This window comes from Pongo abelii, chromosome 10, assembly GCF_028885655.2.
Source record: "Pongo abelii isolate AG06213 chromosome 10, NHGRI_mPonAbe1-v2.0_pri, whole genome shotgun sequence".
In the NCBI taxonomy this organism is placed as follows: Eukaryota; Metazoa; Chordata; class Mammalia; order Primates; family Hominidae; genus Pongo; species Pongo abelii.
In genome coordinates this window covers 29,082,712-29,107,669 of record NC_071995.2, presented here as the reverse complement: position 1 = coordinate 29,107,669, position 24,958 = coordinate 29,082,712, and the positions used below count along the sequence as shown (strand labels likewise).

General features: G+C 43.4%; 1 protein-coding gene across 1 annotated transcript; it reads right to left on the bottom strand.

Moving 5' to 3' along the window:
* Positions 1-515: 515 nt before the first annotated feature.
* On the bottom strand, positions 516-23,037 carry KLHL42 (kelch like family member 42). Its single transcript, XM_002823063.5, has 3 exons — positions 22,015-23,037; positions 11,660-11,853; positions 516-5,810 (listed from the first exon to the last, which is right to left on the bottom strand). The coding sequence occupies exons 1-3, from the start codon at positions 22,884-22,886 to the stop codon at positions 5,359-5,361; spliced, it is 1,518 nt and encodes a 505-aa protein (XP_002823109.1). The 5' UTR covers positions 22,887-23,037; the 3' UTR covers positions 516-5,358.
* Between the last annotated feature and the right edge of the window lie 1,921 nt (positions 23,038-24,958).

Here is a 24,958-nt window from a genome sequence, read left to right as displayed (position 1 = left end):
TACCACGTGGGATTCATGTGAGGATTAAATAATTTAAATAAAAACTGCTTAGAATAATTCCTGGCAAAAAAAAGACAAGTGCTCAGTTAGATTTGGGTGTCGCTCTGCTGGGTCAGCCATCCTCCTTCTCCTCCATCAGTGTGTCCTGAGTGTGTAGGAAATGGTTGTCCATTTATTTGATTTTTCTTGAGTTGGGGTCTTGCACTGTCTGCCCAGGCTGGAGTGCAGTGGTGCAATCAGAGCTCACTGCAGCCTCAAACTCCTGAGCCCAAGCAATCCTCCTGCCTCAGCCTCCCAAGTAGCTGGGACTAGAGGCGTGCACCACCGTATTGGCTAATTTCTTTTATTTCTATTTTTTGTAGAGACAGGATTTCACTGTTGCCCAGGCTGGTCTCAAATTCCTGGCCCCAAGCAATCCTCCCACCTCAGGCTCCCGAGTCACTTCACCCATTTCCTCCCAGTCCTGGCACAGCCCTGCATACATAACTGATACATAGAACTTAGATAACAAAAAGTGACTGAGAACTACTTTATTTGAAGACATTTTCTTCTATAGTTCTAAACACAAAAGGAATGCTGTTATAGTATTTCATAGGCATTCTTGTATTCAAATGAATCACATAATGTTTACACTTTTAAGCTACACTTGAAATTGAAGACTTAATACAACCTTTTAACAAAGAAAGCATCAGTCATATCAAAACATAACTATTCATTCTACAGATTATCACTTTCCCTAAAATGACTACTAGATATGAAAACACTGCAGGGACAGCTAAAGTGCCCCATTCTTAAGGGGTTTTTTAATAGAAAAAATGACAATAATGTAAATCACATTTTCCTTTTCTTTACTAGTAATGAACCATGGCAATCCATTTGAGAAAGCACCAGCCAACTGTACAAGTCATTTCAGCACCCTTCCCTCTTCAAAATTGACCATCTTTTATATTTAATGCTTCCTGTAGGAATAAAAATGGTTATGTCAAGTACAGACGTCAGCAATGTGTCAGTTGGTGTGAATTTATGATGTGTTCCTAAGTTAACAGAGAAAATTAAAAAAACTCTTATGTGAATAAAAATCTAAGGATGAAAAACTATCCTTTGATAATTATCACAAGGCAAAATCAACCACCTTTTCATCAGTACTAGTGTGGAATGGAAATTTCTTTATTAATACTTTTTATGGGAATGTTTTAAAGGCATAGGTATAAATGCACATGCAATCAGCTTGCCCCTCTTAGATACTAACTTCCCTAGCTTCACTCCTCCTTTTCACTGGAACAAGCTGCTGAATCCCTAACTCCAAAGTCTGCAGTGCTTGGTGAGCATTTTTAAATAAAGCAGATTATATGTGATTTTCACTTTTTCACAAAAATGAAGTACAGAGAAGACTGAAAAGCGGTGAGAAAAAAATCATAGAGCAAAAAACTAAAACATAAGATGTGATGTTCAAATTTAAAAGAAAAACAAAACTGGTTCGTGATGATTGTTAGTAAATCACAAAAACAAAGGACAGATAGGGCCAAGACCGAAGGGCCCACCAGACCACCGAGTCCCAATGTGCCAGACAAAAGTGGGCATCTTTGAGAAGGACGCCCTGGCGAAGACAATTACAGTGAACCTCTTTATAAGGCCATAAGCTCTTCAAGGTCATGGGCCGTGACTTATTTATGTCTGTATTCTCAGTTCTTAGCATTGTCTTGCACATGACAGACACTCAGTATTTCTGGTAACCACAGAACTGGAGCTCAATCAGCTCACTGCTTTCAAAGTCATTTTGGCTGGTGTCTACCCTAATTCCTTCACTCCTCTGTCTAAGGCAGGGATGGCAAATAGCCTTCATTTCATTCTGATGGATTGGGAATAGATGTCTGGAAGCACCAATCTCACATGGATTCTAAGACCAAATCCTGGCACAGAGGACAGGAATGCTGCACTCATTCATAATGCCTCCTTAAAAGAGCGGTGGCACAGGTGTTATGTATTCCCCATTCCTGGTCTAGGAAAAAGGCATCCAACACCTACTTATATTCCTTTTACATTGCTATGCTGCCTCTTGAGTGATCTGCATTAAGCCACTGTTCGTTAAATGCTGGTTGATGAGGAAGACCAAGGCCCTTCCTCTCAATTTACGTCTTTGGCCAAACAGGTAGGGTCAGAACTTCACCTGGAAATCTGAAAACACATCATCCACAATGCTCAATAAGCAACAGTCCATTGAAAGAGAACAGGTATTTACTTGATTACTCCCTTTGTAGAGAAAGAATTTTGCCCATCTCAATGGTGTGTAGCTTTCATTGATATCTAAGGCATTTGGAATTACCTAGGATCCTGGTGTTAAAAAAAAAAAAAAAAAAATGGCAGGGTTAAATTCTCTTTGGTTCTCATTCTAATCTTAAGACTTCTGTTTGTTTCTTCCTGGTACCCATAACCTTCTCAGCACTTCATCGTTGTGACTTAACCAATACTGTCGAAATAATCAACTCTTTTACACATTCATCAGAAAACCTTTTAAAGGATGCTAAGGGGAGAGGTCTCTGAAAATAAAGGGGTTGAAAGGAAAGCCAGAGAGAATAACAGGAAAAACCAACCTTCTAACAACCCACACACAGGACTCTCTACTATTCAGACTGCTATCTATAAAACAGGGTGCTTCTGGTCAGGGGGCTGCCACCCCAGGTCCTCCAAACAACCCTTTTCCCCATAGTGGGAGGTCAGCATCCCTCAGAAGCATCTCAGGAAAAAACGATAAAGCATTTAGAGAATTGGGAAGAAAATAGAGGGATACTATCAAAGAGTAAAGGACAGTCCTGGAGGATGAAGGGGGATTTTCTTTTTTCTTTTTGGAGACAGTCTTGCACTGTCGCCCAGGCTGGAGTGCAATGGCACAATCTCGGCTCACTGCAACCTCCGCCTGAAGGGAGATTTTCAAAGCAACATTGCCTCTATAATAGGTAGTCTTCAATGTAATACTGGCACCAACAAGAGAACAGAGCTAAATTAAAACTACCCTCAATATGTCAACACAGCTGAGGTGCGCAGCAGGAAGGACGATATCACAAAATGCACAGATCTGTTCCTATTGCACATTCCACCTTTCCCAAGTACTCCTGGCAGCCCAGAATAACAAAATCTTGCTGGATGTCTGTCTTAAAGAGAGCTATAATATGCAAACATACACACACGCACACACACACCCCAAACCTGGTTTATAAAAGAGCTTTGTGGATCAGAGTACACCTCCACTTGGTCCAAGAATCTAATTGCCAACATTAGGCAAATAGACCCAATGAATGTAACCAGGAAGAGAATTAACTGGTTGGCTGGAATACTGTATTTGATATGTTGTGCTTATTTGCAAACTGATCTCCAACTGTTTGTCCAGTACTAATTCAATTGACTCATCTTCTAAATGTATAGGACTAAGCCTTTAAAAAGTTAAGCTCTTCAGCAACAAAAAGTTAACACCATCTAAAATAAATAGATTTTAAAATATATGTAATGAAATTACAGGTCACTGGAAATTCGATTCTACAATGAATATAAATTAACATTAAAATCTATTAAGTACTATTCCTGGGAAGATTTTGGTTCAGAGGTTTTATTTTTTTAAGGGCTTAATATTTGGGAATAAATGGGCACAGCTTAGAAACCCTTACAAAGTTGTAAGTAGACTAGAGGTAAGATTATTTGGTGACAAGATACAAAGATCTGCTTCTATGTCCAAAATAATGGCTTACCTCATTTTAGTTAATAGAAGTATTCCCCAAAAGTTGTGCAAATAGGCTTTTTAGAACTGGATGCTTATTTTAAGTATACTAGAGGCCATGGTTGTAAAGAAACCCTGTAGTGACTCCTCTAATAAACTGAAGAACTCTAAGTGATTAGCCCCTGTCCTACATCTGCACAGTGGACGGCATACTCCAGGCACTCATAAGTGTTTGTTGAATGCATGAATTTGCTCTGACAGTTTTTTTTTTCCCCTGCAGGACTTTCTTAAAGTGAGGCACATGCTAACTGAAATGGTTCTGCCTGCTGTTACTGCAGAAAGATGGAATTCAGCTCACAGTTTAACTGATTCCACTACAAAATATCAGATAATTTCAGAGTGTTTTCAATCAAAATAAAATTTCCATAAGTATGAGTATATATATTTTTGAGGAATGTTGATCTATGATTGGCAGAAGCTTTTATTGTTAACTCACTCAGTGAAAACAACTGCTTGAGCTGAATTCTATTTCAATTAACAACCAAGGCAAGTAAAGCACTTTACGTAACTTCAGAAATACCACCAGAAACCATTCCACTTCTGTAACAGCTTCTTCCCCTCACTCCAGCACAAATATTTAAATGCTGTCCTTACCTTAGTTCACAAAAGCAAAACATGAATTACAAAGCTAAGATTACATTAGAAAGCTGCCGACTTAAATACGACAAAGTTTTTTTAGCCTTAAAATAAGAACTAAGTCAAATACATTCAACAAAAGTAACTCTTAAAGGCAAATTTTTTTCTTATTTGGTGTTTTCTTCCCTTCCCATTTAAGACTCAATTTTTAAAAATATTCATATATCCATTTTTCTAAATAATATATCCTCTTTAAAACAATACAGAATGCCTAGCAGTGCAACCTATGTGTCCACATAAATATGCAATCTGCCACATAAATAAAATCAGAGGTTTTATCAGTCTATTTATCCAGCATTTGTAACTGCAAAAAAGGCTGGAAAAATTGCTAAGAATATTTTTATGCAAGTTTTGGGGAGGACTGAACACTGGTAAGGATTCACTGTAGGCCTCCATCATTATAAGTTTCCTAATAAGTAGTGTGCAAACAAAATATCTGAACACAGAACCCTAAACATACCAGATGTATGTGTGGGTATGGGTGACGGAGAAGAAAGAATGAATGTGTTAATATGAATGCCTGTCAAGTACATTGATAAGAAAAAGAAAACCTCTCACTTAAGGTGCTAATGATATGTCAAGGGACCTAAATACAACAGATTCTAAATTCATCTTTACCATTTGTTCCAATTGTTGACTTTGGCCCTTTACCATACAGACACAATGAATCTACATTTTGATGATCCATCATTGGCCCAAGAGTATCATGTCTGGAGATGGATTTGCTCCCATAATTTAAAAATCAATAATTTAAAAAATAACAAAGTTGGTCTCTTTTTTCCATCAGTTTTCAAGTAATTAGTTCAAGTAAGCTTATTTACAGCTGCTACTGTATATATGTGACCTACTTTAACCCTTCTTTACCCTTTAGGAATCGGTCTCCCTTGGAATGGGACACCACATTTTAAAAAAAATCTTGAACCAGGTTTTTTTCATCTACTAATTCAATTCAGTCATGATTCTGCTTTATTGGGCAGATAAAGAGAAGAAACCAGCAAGTTATGTCCAAAAGCTGGAAAACGCCGAAATGCTTCCCAACTATCTGAAAAGATGTTGTACTTGAGGAACACTCGGTGTTCCAAGCTGGTCGACAGGGTGACGTCTCTGCTCATGATGTAGATGCCGTCGTTATGGAGCGCACAAGTCAAGTTAAGACCCGATTTGGACGTGTTCTCCTTGAGGTAGAGCCACTGGCGGGTGACGGTGTTGTAGGACTGCACGGTGAGCATGTCCTCGCTCTGGCTGCTCCTGCGGTTGGGCCCCAGCTCGTGGAGACACCCCCCCACGATGTAGATGGTCTCTTCCACAGACACCATCTGCTGCTTGCGAATGTGGACGTCACATGTTTCAAAGAGCGTCCACATGTCGGAAGAGGGGCAGTACTGCAAAATGTTCATGTTCCGGTCTGAAAGAGAGAAAGACAAGTGATGACACCGCCTCCACTAACACCACTAGGCAAGTCTGTACAGAAATGTCTACTTCTGCCTGCATAATTTGGTAACAAAGAGAAAAAACTCTTTCAGAAAAAACACAAGTTAGAAAAACCGTTTTCAAAATGGCTGGGAAGAGATATATTTAGATTCATCCGCATTCACCTCCCACTCCCAAACGTCTCTTCCTTGGGAGACTCAGACTGGATAAAACCAGGAAAAAGCGCAGCTCTGACTTTCACACAGCCCCTCCTCCCTGGTATCCCTACACCTTTGAACCACCAGGTCAGTGTAAAAAAAGTAAGTGCCTCAGAACCCTCATCAATAGCTACAGAATTACCGACTACTTAATACAGAAGCCAGGCTGGGCAGCAAGCAGATTTTTCTTGACAGCTGATCCTAAGAAACATGACAAGTAGTAACACAGGATCTCCAGAGGCTGTCTAGTGAAAAGGACACAACGTTACAAGTCAGGAGAAAGGCAGCAAAGTCTCACCTGCGGCCTGCTAACAAGCCACAGAACCACTTGGCAATTCAGTTTTCCACTTTTTTTTTTTTTATTTGTAAAGACAGGATCTTTACCATGCCTAGCCTCAGTTTCCCCATTATATCACCAGAGAGACACTAACAAAGGTCCTCCCCTCTCCCTTTTCCCATTTCCCATGTCCCTCACAAGATGACAGTTGTAGCGTAGATAAGATCAAAGTCTAGATAAAAGGTTGATCTGACATTTTTAACTAATAATGATTTTTGGCCAAGCATGGTGTCTCATGCCTGTAATCCCACCTCTTTGGGTGGGCTGAAGCAGGAGGATCACTTGAGGCCAGGGGTTCGAGACCAGCCTGGGCAATATGGTGAGACCTCCCGTCTCTAAAAAAAAAAGTAAAAAATTAGCCAGGCATGGTGGTGTGCACCTATGGTACCAGCTGCTACTTGGAAGGCTGAGGTGGGAAGATCACTTTAGCATGGGAGGGTGAGGCTGCAGTGAGCTGTGATCATGTCACTGCATTCCAGCTAGGGTGACAGAGTGAGATCCTGGTCTCTCAAAAAAAAAGTAATTTTCTTTAAGGAAAAATATGGCCTAGTCTCTTTTTGAAAAACGCTTGTGAAATTTAGAATATCTAGTTTTGTTTTTCTTGTTTTTAATTGTTCTCTTTTTCTTTTCTCCTCTAGGAAAGAATAAACGAGTATTTTAGCCTCAGCAGAAAAAACAAATGCTCTGAGTTATAAACAGAATGAACTTTGTTGTTGTTGTTTCTAAACAAACAAATCCTATCCATGAAGGAGACAGCTCAGCTTGGGAACTGGCAGACGACTAAAGCCTACAGCATTTTGACGGCTGCAGGCACTTGGTAAGAGAAGACAGCTCATTTTCTCCGAAGTTTCATACCTCTTATGGTTCTTCCTTCTAAGAGGGACCCACTCATAGTTAGCAATGCTTAAAGAGCACCCTCCACAGCCACATCTGATACAAATTGAAGTATCTCCTAAGAGAGCAAAGTCCTGTGTGCGCACATGTCCTGATGCCTGGAGAAATCTCAGAATTGTAAGCTACGGCATTAGGAAACTGTCCTTCTGATTTCCACCCACATTAATACCTCTCCTTCTTTCTTTTTACTGTAGCTATTATGATAAAGATCATTTTAAGAGATGGCCCAAGGGGATTTTGGTCACTTATTTATCAAAAAGTGCTCCTTAGTAACCTGGCTGTCCACCGAACAAATAACTCATTCTAGTGAGGCTTCCACGTATTTCTCAGCTCCAGGCCCGAAGGTCTTTCCAGGTGTTCTGTAAATGTTTTCTCTCCTCACTCAACAAGGGCTCAGACCATGAAGAGGTGGCCTGAGTTGGTGGAATGATCTTTTTGTTTTTACATTTGAAGTTGATTCTGAAGTTTGACAAATCACCCTTCTTCCCTTTATAGCTATTACTCTCTATTGAACTTCTCTGAATTTCTTCAGTGCTGCTAAAGAATTAAAATAATCAAATAGCTACCATAAAAATAATGAGCTATTATTTACTAAATTTTAAAAGTCTCACTTGACTTAAGAAGTCAGGAGGCTAAAAACTAACTTTCTTTTTTCTTTTTTTCCTAACAATCATGATGACTTATCTGAAATACAGGGAACTCTTAGGAACTGCTGGGAAAGCCCCAGCAGAGAAAGAGAAGAGCTTCAGAGTATAAGTAACTTCCCAGCTCTCCCATCTTAGAAAACTAGTTTTCGGCCCTTACACAAATAGCCATCCATCCACATCACTGAACCATCCCATCATGGGTATTTGGCTCAGGGAATCCAGGACAGAAATCACGGTGGGTGGCCCAAGTGAAGAAGGTACATTAGCAGTGGCTTGTGAGGCTACAAAACACACAAGAAGGGTTTTCTAGGTCAAATCTAAAGAACATTTGCTCAGCCAGGGTCATGGAAAAACTAGGAAATCTACCAGTAAAGTACTCTTTGGGTTACAGTGCCGCCTGTCAGTGTTGAACAGCTCTTGGTTACAAGAGAAGTCAAAGCACATATGCGCGTTATGTCAGCCCACAAGATGCAGTCTGTGTTACTCAACCTAGAGAGGAATCACAGTTCTTAGAATTGCTCATAGGTAAATAACTGGGAGTATTGACTTTCCTAGAAGAAAAGACACACACACATGCACACACACACGAGAGAGGGGGATTACTACATAAACACAAGAGTTCAGGGGGACTGAGGGGCCCATGGCTTAGTCTAAACCTATAAAGTTAATCACCGTAACCTGACAACCAATGTTGAAGGTCAAAGCAATGACTACTAAGTCTCTTTTTTTTTTTTTCAATTATATGTAAAGAAAAAGTTGAAAACTATCTTCAGTGGAGAGTCACCAGAGAGGGACATTGGGAATAGCTCGACAAATAACGAAAACTTGGAGTGGGGGAAAAAAAAAGGTCACTTCTCTTTGTCTTGCCTCTCCTTAAATATATAAATATACACATCGCTTCAGTGGGTTGCATGGTGGTCTCTAACAAGATATGTCAATTTCCTAATCCCCAGAACCTGTGAATGGTGATTTTATTCAAAAAAAGGATCTTTGGGCCAGGCACAGTGGCTCATGCCTGTAATCCCAGCACTTTGGGAGGCCAAGGTGGGAGATTGCCTGAACCCAGGAGGTTGAGCCTGCAATGAGCTATGACTGTGCCACTACACTATTTCCTGGGCAATAGAGTGAGACTCCATCTCAAGGGAAAAAAGAAAAAGAAAGGGGGTCTTTGCAGATGTGATTAAGTTAAAAACCTTAAGATCTTCCTGGATTACCTAGATGGGGCCTAAATCCAACAGTGGCAACTGTCCTTAGAAAGGGAGAAGCCACAGACACATACAGAGGAGAAGGCACTGTGAAGACGGAGGCAGGGGCATCATGGAGCCACTAGCCAAGGAGCCCCGAGCTACCAGAGACTAGAAGAAGCAAGGAGGACTCCTCCCCTAGAGCCCTCAGAAGGAGCACAGCCCTGCTGACACCTTGACTTCCGACTTCTGGTCACCAGAACTATAAGAAAATACGTTTCTGTTGTTTTAGGCCACCAAGCGTATACTAATTTGTTATGGCAGCCACCAGGAAACTAACACACCTCCCACCATCTTCCCCACTAAATTAATGTTTCCACTTATTCTAAAAAGAAATAAATCAGATGTTCATAAAATACTTTACATTTTAACTTCTTCCTAACATAAATACCCAAAACAGGACACATTTGGATATGGTGGAAGGAATTTCTGTCACCTATCTGGATGCTACATTGGCATGTGGATTTCTGTCCTTTGGGAAGTTCCCATGGCTGCTGCGGCCTCACAGCGTCTTCTTCAGGCTTGTTAGCCAGGGTTGAAGAGCTCTGTCCTGCCCATATGGTACCACAAAGGAGTGGTAGTTTATTTCACCATGTCAAATAAAACGGCAACTCTACTTCCATAATGCGGCTTAAAGTCCTAAGAGCCAGGTTACACCTTTTCTGTAAGTCCTGGGCTCCATAGAGTCACACAGACCAAATGCAGAAATAGACTTCCTTGGCTAAGAGGTAACTTGGAGACATCTGCTTTGGAGAGTGGAGGGAAGGAAAGGCACCCTCTGCTTGACTGTCCCCCACTGTCTGTCTTCCCACAACCACAGTTTTATTTTTTCTTTTCTTTTTTTTTTTATTTTTTTATTTTAGAGACTGGGTCTCACTCTGTCACCCAGCCTGGGGTGCAGGGGGGCAATCATAGCTCACCACAGCCTCAAACCCCTGGCTCAAGCAATCCTCCTGTCTCAGCCTCCCAAGTAACTGGGACTACAGGTACATGCCACCACATCCAGCTAATTTTTTTATTTTCATTTTTAGAGAAGGGGTCTTGCTGTGTTGCCCAGGCCTATCTTGAACTCCCAGCCTCAAGCGATCCTCCTGCCTCAGCCTCCCAAGCAACTGGGACTACAGGTACATGACACCACATCCAGCTAATTTTTTTCATTTTTAGAGAAGGGGTCTTGCTATGTTGTCCAGGCCTGTCCTGAACTCTCAACCTCAAGCAATCCTCCTGCCTCAGCCTCCCAAAGTGCTGGATTACAGTCATGAGCCACTGTATCCCGCCAACAACTACATTGTTCTCTATCACTGTAACCTAAGACAATTCCCTACCAAAAAGAGCAGTATAAAACTTGCTGGCAAGCAGGGCATGGTGACTTATGTCTGTAATCCCAGCACTTTGAGAGGCTAAGGCAGAACAATCACTTAGCCCAGGAATTCAAGACCAGCCTAGGCAACACAGGGAGACCTCGTCTCCACAAAAAAAAAATAAACTTGTGGAGAAATTTTTTTTATTTCCAAATTATTAACAATAAAATGCCTACCAAAAAAGTGAAAAACACATATGTACATTTTAATAAATAGTGGAACCAGGCCGGGCACGGTGGCTCACACCTGTAATCCCAGCAATTTGGGAGGCTGAGGCAGGTGGCTCACCTGAGGTCAGGAGTTACAGACCAGCCTGGCCAACATGGTGAAACCCCATCTCTACTGAAAATACAAAAATTAGCTGGGCATGGTGGTGCATGCCTGTAATCCCAGCTACTTGGGAGGCTGAGGCAGGAGGACTGCTTGAACCCAGGAGGCAGAGATTGCAGTGAGCCGAGATCACACCACTGCACTCCAGCCTGGGTGACAGAGGGAGACTCCATCTCAATAAATAAATAAATAAATAAACAAATAAATAGATAGTACAACCACCTCCCACTGCTGGTCAGGAAAGAGCTCTCTTGCACTCATGTTCTTGCTCCTCCTGTGATATGTGAACAGTGTCCTAAAGCTGGGTTTCTGGAACCTCTACCTGATGTGTGTGTGCTCACAAAGACAGAAAATGAGAACTAATCTGCAAGGATGCTCTGGTACTAAATTCCATAATGGTGGATGGGGGCAGGTTTGGTGTGTGTTTGGGATAAGGATGGGAGTTCCCAGATAATCTTCTCCAAAGACCTACCCAACCTTAGAGAGTGACCCCCACAAACCAGGCCCAGCCAAATCACAAGATGGCGGACCAAAAAGCTGGGTTTCCAGAAGCAAAAAAAAAGAGGTAACATTTTTTTTTCACAGCTCTCCCTTCCCCATTCGATTTTCATGCTCACACAAAGTTATCAAAAGATCCCTCCTGTCCCAATCATCCCTGCCATATGGGACCCTCTTCCTTCCAGATGTGTAAGTGTACACTATTAAAGCATAACATGACACTCGGATATGTCGGGGCTTCCTCTGACACCCTCTTGCCCTTCCCAGACTGCTGACGCCTACACATGGGCAGACCTACCTGGTCCCTTCACTTACCTCTGGTAGTGTATCCTCCAATGACATAAATTTTTCCCTTACACTCACAGGCAGAGAACTCAGCCAGAGGATTGGGTAAGGGTGCCACAAAATTCCATGCATCCTGCTCGGGGTTGTAACACTCAACGTTAGAAACGGCCTGCCCTCCGATGGCATAGAGTTTTGAATTAACAGCCACAAGTTTGAAGTTAGACCTGAAAGAGAGACACAAAGGCCCACAGAGTTAGTTCTTCTGATCAATGAGAAGTGTAACAATGGCATGAACTACTAGACTCTCCTGGACATCTGAAGAAAATTCGCTCTCCCAGTTGGGGGCCATTCCGCCTGAGGACAGAAGAGGAAAGGATGGCTTCTCGAATCTCACTCCTGTCCCCAAGATTCCACAGGAATGGTACACTGTCCAAACACTAGCTATCAAAGATAAGCAGTTCAATACAACAAGTTACTAATCTTGTTCAGCCTTAGTCCAGCAACCAAAGACAATGTGTATACACTAAACTCCACACTCTTTCAGGGGCAGGCACAAGGGTAAGAGGGGAAGGCACCCACATCACCCCATTGTCTTTCGCCTCTCAGAATGGTTATTTCATTCTTCCTACTGAGTAAGTATGGCTTCATCTTAGGGACACACTGGTGCTGTCGAGACAGGCAGGTGCAAGGGGTGACTGCTAAAGGGTGGGTCAGGAGATCCTTGCACAACCAGTATACCGAGCAGGACACTGGTCCTGCCTGCCCCCTCCAAAGGCATCTAACATACTGCTTCACAACATATAAGATGGGGAGAGGTCAGCACTGAACAAATTCACAGTTTGTATTTATTTATTTACTAATTTATTTATGAAACAGGGTCTTGCTCTGTCACCCAGGCTAGACTGCAGTGGCACAGTCATAGCTCACTGCAGCCTTGAACTCCTGGGCTCAAGAGAGTCTCCTGCCTCAGCCTCTCGAGTAGCTTGGACTACAGGTATGTACCACCATACTCAGCTATACTCAGCTAATTTTTAAAAATATTTTTTGGTGGAGATGGCATCTCACTCTGTTGTCCAAGCTGATCTTGAACTCCTGGCCTCAAGTGATCCTCTTGCTTCAGCCTCCCAAAGTGCTAGGGTTATAGGTATAAGACATCACAACCAGCCTCAAAATATTTTGATCCAGCATTCTTAGGGTCTTTACATATGTTAATTCAACAAATACTTCTATTGACAAATGCTCATCTTTCATAAAAATAATAACTTGAAAAAGAGATGGACAATGATTTCCAGCTCTATATTCAGTAAATAATTAAATGCTGCTCATCAGCTTCAGACACTAAGTAAGTCTTATGATTTTGAACTGAAAAGTAACGCAAAATTAATTTGTTTCGATATAGCACACAAGGATTAATCAGACCTTTGAAAGCCAGGAAGGATAAACTCTTGGGAGTGTTGGGTCAGTCTGCTGTGAGGTATGCAACAGTCACAAGTTTACAAGAGGATGAGCAGCAGCATGATGTAACAGAAAAAGACCTGAGCACAAATCAGAAGACCTCGCTTCTAGTCCCAGCTCTGCTGATAACCAGCTATCTGATCCTGGTCCAACCACCTCACTTCCTCATCTATAAAATGGGGATAACAGCCATCACAAGGTGGTAGAGATGATTAAATCAGATAGTCTATCAAAAACTACTACACAGAGATAAAATACTATCATTCAAATTTCTGTTTTCTAGTGTTTGAAATAAAGGTGCTAGACCAAGTGAATTTCAAGACCACATCTAACTCCAACACAATGATGTCTTCAAAAATAATCACATACTAAGAAAGAATGGAGGTAGAGGCTATGCACACACAAAAAAATTATATAAGGGAGTAGATTAAGAAGAAGCAGTAAACAAGAAGCCCATGCTTGATCCCCTAAAAAGTGTTCAATAAAACTGATGCATTACACTATGGAAACTAGGTTAGTAATAGGCACCTACTAAACAGTTAAGATTTTTTAAAGGTTCCTATCATGTTTATATCTAAATGTGTTTTAGTTTGTTTTTCCAATCAGAGCGCGAATAGAGTACTCTTCATCAAGAGCCTCGTCTTGTCCCTTAAAGCCAGCCAGCCAGCCAGCCAGCCCACGTTTTTTGTGCCAACAGACGTCAGGGTGGCAGGTACTGGGGGGTCCCTGATTCCTGCTGCTTACCTTTCTTGCTGCCAATGGTCCTTAAAATCCAACCATGTTGCCCTCTCTGTGTGTGCAAATTTGGGGAACCAAAGGAAATAAAGCTTGTAAACAAGCACTAAATTTTCCCAGCCGCAATTTGTTTTTGCTCCCCAAAGGTACACAGATAGTAAATTTTGTAAGATCAAAACAGTTTTTAGTATTTATCCAGCATAATCATTTGTCCTAAGCAAATATGTAAGGGGCTTCTTTTTGAGACCAATGAATAGGCAGTTAAAGTAAATGATTCCATCTCTCCAGACCCCAACACGCTCAAATTCACTTGAAGAGAAACATTTTTTAATGCTGAATTTGTTTTAAGATGAAATTGCCACCTAAAAACAGACCATTTAATAAGGAGGCATACTGCTAAAGGTTATGAGTCCAGGCTTACACAGGGAAATCTCAGACATCACACATCAATTGCTGTCTGACCTTAGACAAATTACTGAATCTGTTGATCTGTTCCTCAGTTTTCCCATCTGTTAAGTAAGGATAAGAAGGGCACAATATCTGGCATGCAGTAAGAGCTGAAAAGGACAGCACTTGCAGAGATAAGTCATTCTCGATTGGCATTCTAGGGAGTGCTTCTCTGGGTGTCCTACGTCTAAGTTTTTCTTAACCTTGGGAGGGTTGGTTTCTCATTTGTCAACTGCAACAGTCACTGACTGCGATGTTTTGTGCTCTCTCATCCACAAATTCTCATCACTTACTGCTTCATTTCCAACTTTCTGAAAATAATTCTTCTACTCTTCACCTCCTGAATGGTAAAGGTATAAATTCAAGCTATCAACCACTTTTCAAAATTATCATCTCTACAGTGTTTTCTTAATATTAACATACTATGTTCAGGAGGTAAAAAGAAGAATTTCAAGACCAAGTAACATGTCATCTATCATAGCTATATACTTGTTCCTTGCAATAAATAAAAATATTATCATTAGAATTTCTGTTTTAAGTGAGAAAATTGGATAAAACCACAAATGAATTTCAAAGTCACTTATAAGAACATTTTTTTTTAAAAGGAGAACTTATTAAGAGACAGGGTCTCGTTTCATTGCCCAGGCTGGAATGCAGTGGCCTGATCATGGCTCACTGCAGCCTTGAACTCCCAGCCTCAAGTGAGCCTCCTGACTCAGCCTCCCAAGCAGCTAGGCCACCGTGCATGGCCTAAAAAGCTCTTTAAATCCCTAAAAGCTAAGTAACATGAAACATGCTAAACACCAGCACGCAGATCTCAAGGATTAACAGTAGCTACATACAACCATAGGAAGGCAAGATGACACAGAGGTCTGGGTGGCTTCGAGTCTAGCCCTGTGATTATGTGGAAGGTAATTAAACTCACTGAGCCTCAGTTTCCACTTTAAGGAAATGGTATTAATAACACCTACCTCATAGAGATGTTGTAAGCATTAATATGAAGTGACACCTCAAGTTGTGACTACAATACCTGACCCAGAGTAAGAGCTCAAGAAATGAAAACCATCATTATGACCCCCTATGTAGAGAAAGAAGTTTGCTTACCATCAGAGTAAAAATTAGAACAAAATGCCAAGATCCTTTCAAAAGTCCTTTCTCAACCACTCAGAACACGAGTGCTTACGTCTGTGGGCCATCCAGGTCCTTTTGTCTCCTCTTTCCCCTTCATCTACTTGCCTTCTGCCATGTCCCTACGCATTACCTTCCCCTAGGGACTAGGAAGGGGAGAAGGGGAAAGGTTAGAAAATAGAGGTAGTCATTGTTGCTACCTATGCCCAGCTCTAAGAAACTCCAAAAGCAAAGATGCAAAAAGCAATTTAAACTGTTAGCCAAAATTAAATGGGGGGTGGGGGGGAGTGTGAATAGACATACAGTTTTCTTTCTTGCACTATTCCCAGGCTCTACTACAACATCAACCACAGAAATGCTCCAAAAATGGTAAACATTGGCTGAGAGAAGGGACAGCTCAGCAAACGCTAAGGCTGATAACTGCAATTCCATCTCTGCCAGGAGACACTTGTTTATTAAAGTCTCTCTCTCAGCCTTGCTGCATTCACACATGGAACAGGAGGACTCACTCCAACTCCATTTTCAGAGCTAAAGTGCAGGGCAATGGAAAAGACTAGAGAAAGCTCTGGAAATGGAGAACCTTAATGAACAAACTGCTGCAACAGTGGTCAGTTCCTGCAAGTTATCACTGATTAAAGTGAGGAGGGAAAGCAAGCAACCTCGATCTCACAAGCTCTTTTTTTTTTTTTTTGAAACAAAGTCTCACTCTGTTGCCCAGGCTGGAGTGCAGTGGTGTGATCTTGGCTCACTGCAACCTCCCCATCCCGGGTTCAAGCGATTTTCCTGCCTCAGCTTCTCGAGTAGCTAGGACTACAGGTGCCCACCACCATGCCAGGCTAATTTTTGTATTTTTAGTAGAGACAGGGTTTCACCATGTTGGCCAGGCTGGTCTCGAACCTCTGACCTCAGGTGATCCGCCTGCCTCAGCCTCCCAAAGTGCTGGGATTACAGGTATGAGCCACCGCGCCTGGAGGTCTTACAAGCTTTTATATGTGAAGAGTTACATGCTGACAATTTGTGAGATCAAACCCACATTCAGACCATCAGGTAGTGTTGCACACTTGGCCTACAGAGCAAAACATTTCTTTTTTACCCTCTGATGGTCATATAGCACCCACTATCTTCTCCAGAGTGCAGAAGGCTTTATAAAATCTCTCAATTGGCCAGGCGCGGTGGCTCATGTCTGTAATCCCAGCACTTTGGGAGGCCGAGGCGGGCAGATCACGAGGTCAGGAGATTGAGACCATCCTGGCTAACATGGTGAAATCCCATCTCTACTAAAAATACAAAAAAAAATTAGCCAGGCATGGTGGCGGGCGCCTGTAGTTCCAGCTACTCGGGAGGCTGAAGCAGGAGAATGACGTTAACACAGGAGGCGGAGCTTGCAGTAAGCCAAGATCACGCCACTGCACTCCAGCCTGGGTGACAGAGTGAGACTCCATCTCAAAAAAAAAAATCTTTCAATCCTAGAGTTCCTGCTATTTAAGATTCTGGATCACTGCACTATTCAGTCCCTGGGAAAAGTGAACTTCTCTACATTTGACCCCTTTATCAAAGTAAAATACTGATACATCCCAAAGCAGTCTCTGACAAAGGTGAATCAAAGTAGATGTGAAATTCTGCATAGCCAGAGGCCAAAATCTGGTTTTCTTTCTCAAGGTTCCAAATTTCTTCCAGTGCATGCCTAACCTGTACTGGATGCCTCATCCAGGAAAAACTCCATGCTAGGTTTCATTTTTACTTGTCTCATCATCTAAACTCAATTTTAAACTTCTTGAGGGCAGCAACTATGTCATCAGTTTCTGTATATGCAATAGTGACTAGAAGAATGCTGAGCTTAAAGGCTGTGGTGGAGCTGAGGCACACATGATGAAATTTTGAAAAGTAGCACTGTACCACGAAAGATCTGTGCTCTATTTTTTAGAAGGAAATAATTTTTTTTAAAGAAGGGGGGAAATGTGCATGAAGATGGTCCCTGCAAGTCTAAAAGCCAAAACTTATAAACAATTTAAGTGGTTATAACTACTCAATGGATATTCACATTTTGGTTGCTGTACTTATTACACATCCTTGAACAATTTACTTCTCTGTGCCTCACTTCCTGTCTCCTTAGAATGGGAACCTGCCTAACAGCCCTTGTGAAGAACATGTTAGATAATACATGCAAAGCAGCGGGAACAGTACCTACTGCAGAGTTAAGTGTTCAATTAAATGATGTCTCTCATTATTTCTCAGCCACTCTAAATAAATATAATGACTGTTACCAAGGTAAAAGTGTTCACTATAGTGTTACAAATAAAGTGAAATATAAAATTATACATTAACTTTTATTACAATAATGTAAAAATATATTCCATAATGTTTTTAAAGAAAACACGTATTTTAAGCACCTATTATTATTGGACATCTTGTTAGGAGTAGGGCTATACACAGGCATTGAGTAAGTCCTAGTTCCTGATTGGAAGGCAGAGAGACAACGGAGAATTTCAATTCAAGTCGGGGAATGTGCATGAGATGCTAGAGGAGCAGAGACGGAACACTCAGCCGAAGCCAGAGTTCAGGAAGGAACTCCTGGGAGATATGTCATACCTGAGTCAAAGCAGAGGGAGCTAAAGAAGGGTACAATTTCCAGTACAGCATCAATAATCAATTAGAAGATATAATGGAGGGTCAGGCATGGTGGCATGTAATCTTAGCACTTTGGGAGGCCACAGTGGGAGGATTACCTGAGGCCAGGAGTTCAAGACCAGCCTGGGTAACATAGCCCCCATTTCTACAAAAAAAAAAAATTAATTTTAAAAAATTAACCAAGCACGGTGTTGCATGCCTGTAGTCTCAGCTACTGGGGAGGCTGAAGCAGGAGGATTGCTTGAGCCCAAGAGTTGAAGGCTGCAGTAAGTTATGATCACACCACTGTACTCCAGCCTGGGTGACAAAGCAAGACCCCATCTCTTTAAAAAAGAAAAAATAAAGGGATATTTGGATGTCTGGCAACATTTCCTCCCTTCCACGTGGAAGTAACCAGCCGTGGTTGAGAGGTGGAGCCCTCTTTTGGTGGGGTGATAGCTCTCAGCTTCACCATAACTACCACCCACCCCTCTATGCAACAATTTCACCTACCCAGTCACTTTGGGATCTTATTTTTGAACACTGCAGAAAAAATAACGGCATGGGAAAACATGCACAACATTACATAACAGACAAGAGATTAATATCTGTATTCACACATAGAACTTCTCAAATGAATGTGAAGAAAATAAGCCAATTTTTAGGAAACTGGCAAAGACCATTTACAAAAGAAATAAAAATGGCCAACCAACATATAAAAAGAATAATCTCTCTTCTAATTGGGAAAAATCACACTAGTGTTTTTGCCCATTAGGTTTGGGAAAAAAAGATAATATTCTATCTTGGCAAGAGTATAGGGAACTGGCAAGCACAAACACTTTTGATGGAAGAGGAAATCGGCAGGAGCAACCAAAATCTATTGATTTATTTATTTTTAACTGTTTATAGAGATGAGGTCTCACTATGTTGCTCAGGCTGGAGTGCAATGGCTATTCACAGGCCCGATGAGAGTGCACTGCAGCCTCCAGCTCCTGGGCTCAAGTGATCCTCCTGCCTAAGCCTCCCAAGTAGCTGGGACTACAAGCGTGAACCACTGCACCCAGCTTCAACGAAATTTAAAACATGCATACACAGCTGGGCGCAGTGGCTCATGCCTGTAATCCCAGCACTTTGGGAAGCCTAGGTGGGCGGATCACAAGGTCAGGAAATCGAGACCATGCTGGCTAAGAAGGTGAAACCCCGTCTCTACTAAAAATACAAAAAAAAAAAATAGCCAGGCATGGTGGCGGGCACCTGTAGTCCCAGCTACTCGGGAGACTGAGGCAGGAGAATGGCGTAATCTGGGAGGCAGAGCTTGCAGTGAGCCGAGATCGCGTCACTGCACTCCAGCCTGGGCAACAGAACGAGACTCTGTCTCAAAAAAAAAAAAAAAACAAAAAAAAAACACATACACTTTGCCCTACCTATCCAGGGATACAAATTTGACATGAAACTAACTCACATATGGCTACTAAGATACATGCACGCATCTACCAAGATGTTCAATATGGCAATGCTTATTGAAACATCCAATGCAAATGGAAGTGACCCGAATGTCCATAAATAAGGGAAACGCTAATTACATTATGGTACATCCATAGGCTGGAATGCCACACAGCCATTAAAAAGCGTGAGGTAGACCTACATTTGTTCACACAGAAAAAACTCTCAGATATGGTTAAACAGAAATATCAAGTGCCATAATAATTACTACAACCTAGACAATTTTAGAATTTTAAAAATGTGTAAGATGATACACCCCCATGTACATTAATATACATAAACACTTTTCCCCTATTGTTAACCACTATCAACATACTTATACAGCTGATCCTTTAATAACACGGGTTTGAACTGCGAGGGTCCACTTACGTTCAGATTTTCTTCTGTCTCTGCCACCCCGAGACAGCAAAACCAACCCTTCCTCTACCTCCATTTCCTCCTCAGCCTACTCAACGTCAAGATGATAAGGATGATCCACTTCCACTTAATTTTCTCTTTCTTAGTTTCTTAATAACATTTTCTTTTCTATAACATACTTTATTGTTAGAATAAAGTATATAATACATATACAAAATGTATTAATTGATTATGTTATTGGTAAGGCATCTGGTAAACAGTAGGCTATTTAGTAGTTAAGCTTTTGGGAGAGTCAAAAGTTATATGGGGATTTTTGACTGTGCAGGGGTTGGTGTCCCTAGCCCCCACATTGCTTAAAGGTTAACTGTATTTACCTAAGTATACATATAATTTACAATATAAATGTTTATACATTTACAATATCTAAAGGTAACAAAAGTCTGTTGATACACTGACACTTTTTTTTCTGTACCCTGAGGGCAGATATTTACTCTTTTTACTCTACAGTTTTGTGTGTAATTTGTAGTTTTTCTACGAAGCATGCATTCATGCATTACTTGAATGCTTTTTTTTTTTTTTTTAAGGGGATGAAAAGGGCCTTCCTAGAAAAAAAGACAAAGACTACCAAGGATGTATGAAGGGAAGAAAGAAGTGTGAGGAACTGTGGCACTAAGGATGGCCTGGTGAGCACCAAATGATGTGTAGCTGGAAGAGGAGTGAGAGAACTCAGGGCCGCCCACCCCCAACAGACCACCACCCATGGCCACACAATGTTCCTTTGTTGTTTCAACTACAGTGCATAGAATTTGTTTTAAAATAACACTTCTGATACCAAATTTTAAATATGGTATCATCTCAATGGTGTAAATAATGCATTAAAAATGGGCTGGCAGGAAATATGCCAACCTGGTTACTGCCTCTAGGAAGAGCGAATAGGAATAATCATCTTTTTGCTTCTTCATTCTTTTCCATTTTCTAGTTTTCTGTAACTACGTATTATCAGGGGAAAAAGCATACTTTTCAAAATGAATTTCATATTATAGGAGAAATAAAGCCAGTTATTTCCCCCAAATAATCCCTGGCCAAGGAGGACTCTCGAGTCAAATAAATAGATAAAGGATAGATAAAGTCAAATAGATAAAGGATTCTCTGTTACTGTTAAGACTTTCTTTGCCTAGCTGTGAGCTCCCCAACTCCTTGCTCCACACTTCAGGACCAGGACCCTGTGAGGATTGAGATGGAAACACGTGGATGGGAAGAAAGGGTATTTTCATCCTTTCTTGAGTTACATTGATTCTTTTCCCTGCTTCCGAATGACTCTGAGGCCTCCTGGGCGCTACCATCTTTATTTCCTACCATCTCTTCCTGTATATGCTCTTTGCTCTTGTTTTCATATTCCTTCCCTGGTTCCTTTCCCTTCTCCCCTCTCATCCCACTCCTCAAGCTCCTCCTCTTCCTTTCTTCAAGTCACCCATGTTGGAGGCAGGAGAGATTTGCAGGATGGGAGGGGGAGAAGGTTGGGTAAATGAAAATATTCCAATTCTGTAGTTGAACACTTCCAGGCTCCAGCTTTGGGTCATGACGATGGCTGTCCAGGGAAGGAAGCAAGAGAGGATAAAAAATAAGAAAAGCAACCCCTATTGCAAATGTTAATACATTTCCAGTGATTATCTCTTGATTATGATGGGTGTCACAGTGTGGAAGACTCTGTTGTCACAGTCACTGACATCAGAAAAAAATCCACAAAGTCAGTGTTGCAGGTTACTGTCCAGTGTGTCATTATCATCAGGATCAAATCCTAAAAACTAAGACAAATTTTTTAAAAATTAAGGAGCAGTTTTCTTTTAAAGTATTCTTGTAGGAAACCACAACATCTTTTTTCACAAGATCAGAGGCAAAGAAAGCAGTTTCACCTAAAGGCACAATACCTGCCAAAAAACCACTCCACTACTTGACCTCACTGGGGACTTCCTCTTCGCAATTTCTTAGTTCATTGGGAACTTTGCCAGCGCCAAGGCCAACAACATTCCTGAAGATGTCATTCCCACCTCAGCACACCCTCCCCTATTTACTGGCTCAGTAAACACTGGGGCAATAAACTAATGAACAAGTGAATGAATGAGAAGGCAGCAGCACTCTGCCGGGGTGCTCACCTCTTCTGGTTCATGGAGGCCACCTGGAGCCACTCGTTGGTGCTGGGGTTGTAGGAATGCGCAGCGGAGATCTCCTGGCTAGTGATCCTGTACCCGCCCACTATGAAGAGGTAGTTGTCCAGGATGGCAGACCCATAGCCCCTGACATTGACTAGGTCGGGAGGAAGGTTGTTGGCCAGCGGGAACCAACGCTCAGTCATCTCCTCGTACCTGAGCATGGACGGGGGCTCCCCCTGGTAGGGGTGAGGGGCCAGGGGTCCCCCCAGGAAGTCCCCGAGGGCCACGAGGACAGGAGTCCCAGTCATCCGGGCCTCCCTCAGCCTCTGCTTCAGGCTGACATCCCCTGGAGCTTGGGGAGGAGACCCCAGGAGGTGGAACTGGGGCTTGCACAGCACCTCGTGGAAGTGGACGACCATGAAGCGCAGGCAGGCCTCCTGCAGGTCGGGCAGCCCATACACCTGCGCCAGGCGGTACATCTCCAGGCAGTTGTTGAGCCGCACCTGGGACAGCAGCAGCTGCAGCAGGGACGTGACCTGCAGGAAGGAGGCCGCCTCCACCAGCTCGGACAGCAGGCTCACCTCATCCAACTCCTCGTCCTCGTCCACCCCGCCGCCCTTTTCCCCGCGCGGGCCCAAGAGCCAGCCTTCGCGGGCCCCGCCGGCGTTGATGAAGTCCAGCACCAGCCGCAGGCCCGGCGCGCTGAGGCCGCGCAGCTGCTGCACCTCCGGGCCGCCGGCCTCCTGGCTCAGGGCCTCGCGCATGCCGGAGCGGTAGAGGGCGCGGAAGTAGTCGCTCTGCTCGATGAGCTTCCTCTTGCTCACCGGGTAGCAGCGGTCCTCCAGGCGGATCTGCACCATCTCCTCGGCCGACATGGCTGGGGGCCCCGGGGCGGCAGCGCTCACCGCCAGATCTGCGCGCCGGCCTCCCCGCCCCCACGCGCGCGCCGGTTCCGGGCGGGGCGCCGAGGGATGGCTGCCCGGGAGGAGCGGCGAGGTGAGGGCCGCCCGCGCTCGCCCGGCCTCTCCGGCGGCCCCTCCTCCCGGGGCCCGCTCCCGCGAGGCGGCGGCCCTGCCCTTCTCCTTTCCCTCAGCGCCAAAAAAGGGCCGGCGGAGCGCGTCGGGCGTCCTCGCGCGGGTTGTCCCGGGCGGCGCCAGGCGGGAAGGGAATTCCAGCCCCCAGCCAGCAGCCTCCTCCCCCGCCGCTCTTCTCACTTCCGCCCGCGGGACCCCAGCCGCCGGCCTGACCTGCCGGCTGGATCCGGCTCTCGGGGAGGCCCGGGAGGCTGCGGGCCTGGGCGCCTCGGCTGCGGACGCGCAGCTGCGGGAGGCGGAAGGCGCGCGTCCCCGCAGCCTCTCCGCACGCCCGGGGCGCGCCGGCTCCGCCGCCTGCCGGGGGCTGCAGTGATGCTCCGGGGTACCCCAGGGAGAAGAAATTAGTTTTCTCTCCCACGCTGCTTTACACGGGCTAAAGAAAAAGAAATGAGCTTGGGAGGAAAGGGAAGGATGGAGTCTCTGGTCCAGGGAGACAAAAAGGCATCAAATATGGGGTCGTCCTTCTGGCCCAGTCCGGCATCGAGTGTCAGTGGGCTGAGGCACGCAGGCTATCTGTGGACATGTTGGTGGCACGTAGGGCTGATTCTCTGGTGAGGTGGTCGCGTAGGAGCCATCTTACAGGAGGTCCAGGCACATGGCAGCAGGTTCTCAGAAGAATTGGGTTGAGAGGCAGGGGAGCTTGCATTTGCCACTGGGGCCCGTTATTCTCCTTAAGTTATTAAAAGAAAGATGAAAGCGCAGCCCGACTAAATAAAGTTACATCACGTGGCTTCTGGTTTTAAACCATGTTTTCTATGAGCCATTGCTTTTCTACTTCAGTCTGGTTGGACTAGCCATTACGGAATGTTATCCTGGCGCAAAAGATCTGACAAAATCGGCTCATAAATGTCTGCAAGAGGTAGCTTTTCTTGTCACCCCCTTTCTCCACCTACCCTGCCCCCATCATCTGAGGACTATTAAGAGAGACCACACGTGCAGTTTGGCTGAGCGCGGTGGCTCACGCCTGTAATCCCATGACTTTGGGAGGCCCAGGTGGGCAGATCACGAGGTCAGGAGTTCAAGAGCAGCCTGGCCAACATGGTGAAACCCCGTCTCTACTAAAAATACAAAAATTAGCTGGGCGTGGTGGCACGCGCCTGTGATCCCAGCTACTCGGGAGGCTGAGGCAGGAGAATTGCTAGAACCTGGGAGGCGGAGGTTGCAGTGAGCCAAGATCGCGCCACTGCACTCCAGCCTGGGCGACAGAGCGAGACTCCGTCTCGGAAAAGAGAGGCCACTTGTTTCCTATGTTCTCTCACTGAACATTGCAATTAGAAGGCCCACCCCGAATAATAATAGGAAGGACTTTTTGTGTTGCTAATGAATTCATCCCAGGAAGGGGGTGGGGGAAGAAATATAGTTAGGGTTATCTTTGGATAGAAGGGAGAAGGATTGGGAGGAAGCAGAGGGTGTGTTCATGCTTATCTTACAAAACAAAAACAAAACCTTGAAAACTTCCCCCAAACCAGGATTTGAGAACCACCTATGATAAACAGTCCTTAACTTGGAGAGAATATGTGTTTGGATTTTTTTTTTTTTTTATTACAAGCTTCAGCTTTCTTCTTGAATGACAGGTTGTTAAATAATATCTTCTTCATAAGTACATTTCCCCTATTTAAAGAAGATACATCCTACCATGCTAACATTTTATGTTAGGAAGGGGAAAGGGTTAAAAACCAGAGAACTAAAGAAAGTCAAAGGTGAAACATGAGATCCTTTCAACATAGTTTGGTTACATTTGTGGTTCTTACTGTGTAATTTAGCTGCTTCACAGAGAGGTGTTGTTGTCATCTTTTACTTTGTTTATTATTATTACTTTGGAAAGGAGGTTTATCTTTTTATTTTTTAGAAAA